This window comes from Opisthorchis viverrini, assembly GCF_000715545.1.
Source record: "Opisthorchis viverrini unplaced genomic scaffold opera_v5_130, whole genome shotgun sequence".
In the NCBI taxonomy this organism is placed as follows: domain Eukaryota; kingdom Metazoa; phylum Platyhelminthes; class Trematoda; order Opisthorchiida; family Opisthorchiidae; genus Opisthorchis; species Opisthorchis viverrini.
Window position 1 is genome coordinate 1,193,849 of NW_008751788.1, and position 5,219 is coordinate 1,199,067.

The window sequence follows — 5,219 nt, forward strand, 5'->3', positions numbered from 1 at the left end:
CCCATCCTGGAAGGCGAGTAGCACCGACAGCACCCAAACTTTTCGCGATTTTTCATACCTCTGCCAGGTCAAGGGTTGGTCACCTCTGCTTCCGCCACTCTTAGTTGGGCTTGGAAAACAGCACTCTTCTGCTAACGATGGCTGGGCATACGCAACACGTCCCAAAAATCAAAAACACATGTCCCAACCAACGCAGCTTCTGGTGCCTGACACATTCTTCAATGGAGATACCCGTTGCACAACCGAAAACTCGCTTTCTAATTGCCTAGTTACGGATACGCCGATACCAGCCCACACGAGCTATGGTTCTGAGATAACGATTGTCGAACACCTGAAGACGTCTCAGTTCCGCTGCTCGAAAAGTCCAATTCTTATATTTATACGAGAAAACAACCCGCACTGTAGCTTGATACACACTTCCCTTCAGATTCAGGGATAAACCACTCTGACGCCGTAGGTGTCTTAAATTAGCAAACGCGACCCGGGTCTTGCAGATTCGTGCACTGACCTCATCTGTTACACGCGCAGAGAACGGGCAATTAGAGATTGCGCCACAGTTTCGAATCCAGACTATATGTAAGCGAATGTGTGTAAAGTGATTATGCTTGATTAAGCCTTAGTATAATTGCTTGGATTCTTGCTGTACCACGACTGGATACACTACATACAAGCGCTGAAACCAACACGCCTCATTGTTGAGCATACCTGCCCGGAATATGTTCAAAGTAATTGCATTTCCGCCAGCAGTTTGAACTAAGGATAAGCAACAGAGCATGGTGGCTTTTCCTGGTCACAACATTGGTAATTGTCAACGGCCTTCCGTTCAGGAAATGACTTTTTGTGAAGCAATTCACAAACCTTGCAGTAAGCTGCTTGGAGAAAGATGGCCATTCCATAGAGGTGATTGGTCGGTTCTGGAAATCAGAATCAGCCAAGTCATGACGTACACCACAGGGGTTCGATATGTCCTCCCTCACTGGCTGGTCCCCGGAATCTATCGTCTGGTTTGACGGCAGGCGAAGGCAATCAGCAACACAGTTGATATAACAAACATCTTTTATCACAGTATGCGGGAACAAAAACACCCCAAAGTTTTTATTCTCATGTTATTTGGTGATGACGTAAGCTGTAAGGAGAAAAATGCCACAGTGGAATTGCTCAATGCCTGTGCGTAGTAAACCATTCAATTTCATTCGCTCCGAGGTTGTGTTTTTCACGCCCGACCGCAGCGAATCTATTCTGAACGCGTTCCCAATCTGTGCTGTAAGGAAATCAGCTGACGGAATGGATGCGAAATTTCGCAAAGTCACTCGGATTTTGTTCATTGGTGCACGTCTGTCTATATTGTGTGAAACTGTTAAAAAATCCCTTGCGTTAAAGGGGTCCCTTCATAGAGGGAGACAGACATCTGAATTTTATTGAATGATTGGGCTGCTTTTTGTTCATAACATCAATCGTCTCGGAAAGCACTCAGAAAGGTTAAAACCTAAAGTAAAACCTGAAGGCTGATGGGTACGAGTCGATCCTCTGAGTTTCCCGGTGCTCTTTCGGCAAGCTAGACAGCCCTCATGGTTCACTCAAACTGCATGAAGGCTGAACGATTTAACTTTCACCTGCCAATGTATCCGAGTGAAGCCTGGAAGCTCTCAATGAGCTGAGCACACAAACAGGTTGAGAACATAGTAACCGGCCATGCTAGCCTGGAGACGGCGTGCGGTCACCAACCTCACCAACACGTGTCCAAAACAAAATACGAGGCCTGATTTCTTATTCATCGTTGAAAACAAAAAAGTGGGACTCGATATGCGAGCAGCCGAAACATTAAAAAGCAAATTGATCAGATAATTATGATACAAGAGAGCAGAGATCACGGTCAGGTTATGTGTGAATCACGCGGGCGAGTAGGTCAGAGAACATAAGCCAGAAGTACATTAGGGATCGAATGGAGTCTTTGGGGATGCTCCTAAACCGAAGTCTGGCAAAGAGGTCTTGGCATGCGTCTGTGTTGTGTCCGGAGCCGATGCGAGAGAACGACGTTCATCATCTGTATCGGAGTCACCAAAAGGGTTCTTAGGTTGGATGGCGTGGGCGGGATCCGTAGCGGTTGCACTGCGAATGTCGGCTGAATGATAACCAAGGGAATAGGACCTTAAACTGGCCAAGGTAGCCGAACCTGTCCTCGGGCCAGGTGAACGGACATCAGCAGATGGGCCCTCGAATTGTGAGGTTGGTTTTGGAGAACTAAGGGAAGATAGGAAGAAGACTAGTGTCAGCGGAAACGGAAAGCGGAAAAAGTTTGAGATTTCTTAAACCATAGTGTAGTTAACTCAGCTCAGACGGAGACATTGAGGATTTCTAGCAGTTCTGAGGTAGGAAGTTGTTCGAATGGTCCGGAAGCAAACTACTCGGGTAAGGCACTCCTTCTTGAGGAGACATCAGAGGGGGATATAAAAAAATATCTCCTCCATTAGGGGTTTCTTCATCTGCGGGGGAATGACCGATGACAACCATACACTACTCCTTTTGAAACGATAGAGTGGAAACTAAGTTATTTGCAAAATGCACTCATTTGTATACCAATCTGGTATTACGTTAAACCCGACGAAATTGGAGCTGAATGATGATGTACAACTGAACTTGCTAAAAAAGGGTGCCACACGTTTAAGTTGCTACGACGCTCCAAATATCGTGAGATATTTTCCTGAACGACACTACTCGTAATTTTTCAGCAGTTTTATGAATAATTTCTTCAAAAAACTCAGTTACACAGTAGATCGGTTGGGTGAAATTTCAGCTTAGCCCTCATAAGCTAGTGGATGAAGCTGTTGCCTTCAATGCGTAGCTCCATTCCCAATTCACCCACTTAACAGTCCACCTACAGTGCTTTATCCACGCACTAAGTTATCAGTTCCGGCCTCCAGTGCGCAGCTACCTAACCCACCTCCCCGAATCATCGGTGAACGAAACTGTGGCAGCTACAACCACTGTACGACGAACACGCGGTTAGTACAGCAGACAATGATGATGATGGATGAATAAAACAGAACAGTCAACATTACATCAATATTCCTCTAACGTTGATTGTGGTTATGTGCTGGCACTGTCCTGATTCACTGTTTGAACAAATCGGTCGACTGGCCCAATTGTCTGACTATATTTGTTAGATGGGTTGACCTTGGCCGGTCCAATAGGACACACTGAGTACGTGAGAGGTGACAGTCCAGCCAGAAATGCACCGATCAATCGGTGCATCATCATCATCATCGGTCAACTCATTTAATCGTGGGGCTCGACCCAGCTGAATGGTACTCGCTGGCACGGTAGGTGGACGAATTTCTCAGATGGAAGTGACGCTGTCTAACTGGCAACCAGTCACACTGCTGATCAGCCACAAATGGTTAGAGCTCTACCAGGTAAGCATTACCAATGATTCCCAATAAGGATGAAACAGCTGTGCAGCATAGATTGACATCATCTACAGGAGGAGACATCAATCGAAAATTCCCAATTCTCCTCCTCTCCAACGCTATTAGCAAGGATCCCAGGTCGGCCATCGAAACGGGGAATCCACATGGTTAACGTATACACCAGATGTTCTGTAAGCGTCGGCTCTTACTAATGGGGGTCACAGTTCACACGGTACTTACCCACATGGACCCGGTGTGGTGTCTCGTGAACGAATCGACTGTGAATCCTTACTACTGTTGTTTAGATGCAACACCGTCATTTGCATCGCGTTTGAACCCACACCTGACGGAGTCTGTGGTCGAGGAAGGCCGGCAGATAACCCAAATGGCGCATGAGCAAGTCGATTGGCCAACAGCTTGGTTAGTTGAGGTGAGCTAGACCTAGATGACTCATTATCAAACGGCTCGAGCGGTTCTTCGCCGAGGGCCGTTTGATCCGTATGTAGTGCGATTCGGAGTTGTTCTACAACTTGGCTTGATAGGAGAGATGAGCCAGTGGTCAGCACATCAGCCTCGGTTTCTGCCAGAAGTTTTCTGATAGGAAAAGGTTTGGGGAAAACAGACAACGGAGTAATGAAGCACATGTCTCCTGGTGTATCTTTTACGACGGAGATTGACCGTTTTAACAGCACCACACAAAATAAAATCAAACGATACGAAACAGCGGATTGAATTTATGTTGAGATGAGAACATCTGCATTTAGAACTTCAAAAAGTAACTAGAAACAGGTTGAGTACGGGAGTTCAACCGATAGGATGGAAACGACCTTATCTGAAGTTTTACAGCTAAAAATCATGACCCCCTCGGTTTCAGACAGCCCCGCTTAAACAGGTGATGTGCACAAGGAGGCCGTTTAGCTTTTCGCACGGCTAGCCAGGAGTTCTTGACAGCTTAAATGTAACCAACCGGTCGTCACAAATTCCTGCTCAAACAAGCGCCTCAACTCAAGGGCGTCACACTGCTTTCCACCGGAAAAAGACCCGATTGATTTCTTTATTCAGGAATCTATAAAATATAAAAATAACACCCTTTTGGTGCCTAGCTACCATGTCACCCGAAGCAAGCACGAGAGCTGGGATACTGTCAGGTTGCCCGAGCCTAGACAGGGGAAGTCGAGAGGCGGAAGTCGGATTCGAACAACGGACCTTCCGGTCAGTAAATCCGCGCTCCAACCACTGAGCCATCAATAAAATTAGTTTAACAGCTAAAAGTACGCCATTCCGTTGATGGTCTGACAAAAAATGGACTCAGTCTGAACACTCGTGCTGATGGTTTATGTAATTAAATTTTTTAAATGCTTTCTCTCAGAGGTCTTACTATCTTATAATCTTTGGTTATTTGACCGTGATTGTGATAAATCGTTCATCTGTCATACGCCTTCGATAACCAGCTGATATGCTATCCGAAGGAAACACGGGGACTGCCAGGTTGCCTCAGATTGCAATTACCGTAGGCTTTTTTGTCTCGATTCCGTTTTGTGACATGAGGGCTGGATGTATTCAGGCACACCATTCCAAGTTTGACAGAGAAAGTTACTATTTTAGGTATGAGGGCGAGATGGACCAAGTGGTTAGAGCGCGAATTTGCTGACCGGAAGGTCCGTGGTTCGAACCCTACCTCTGCTACTCGACTTCCCCTGTCTAGGCTTGGGCGACCTGGCAATATCCCAGCCCTCGTGTCTTCTTCGTGTGGCATGGCAGTCAGACACCGAAAGGGTGCTACAGCTGGACGATTTTAGGTATGTACATGTA

General features: G+C 46.4%; 2 protein-coding genes across 2 annotated transcripts in view; one reads left to right on the forward strand and one right to left on the reverse strand.

Annotated features, from left to right (window-relative positions):
• Positions 1 to 439, forward strand: part of T265_06403 (hypothetical protein) — a gene marked incomplete at both ends in the record, with an annotated part of 5,967 nt that extends 5,528 nt beyond the window's left edge. Inside the window, one exon of the mRNA XM_009171651.1 lies at positions 68 to 439. Within this exon, the coding sequence (XP_009169915.1) occupies positions 68 to 439 (372 nt within the window). The remainder of the gene's footprint in view (positions 1 to 67) is intronic.
• T265_06402 (hypothetical protein) overlaps positions 1 to 1,775 on the reverse strand; it is a gene marked incomplete at both ends in the record, with an annotated part of 22,919 nt that extends 21,144 nt beyond the window's left edge. The window contains one exon of the mRNA XM_009171650.1: positions 1,726 to 1,775. Within this exon, the coding sequence (XP_009169914.1) occupies positions 1,726 to 1,775 (50 nt within the window). The remainder of the gene's footprint in view (positions 1 to 1,725) is intronic.
• Positions 1,776 to 5,219: the final 3,444 nt, after the last annotated feature.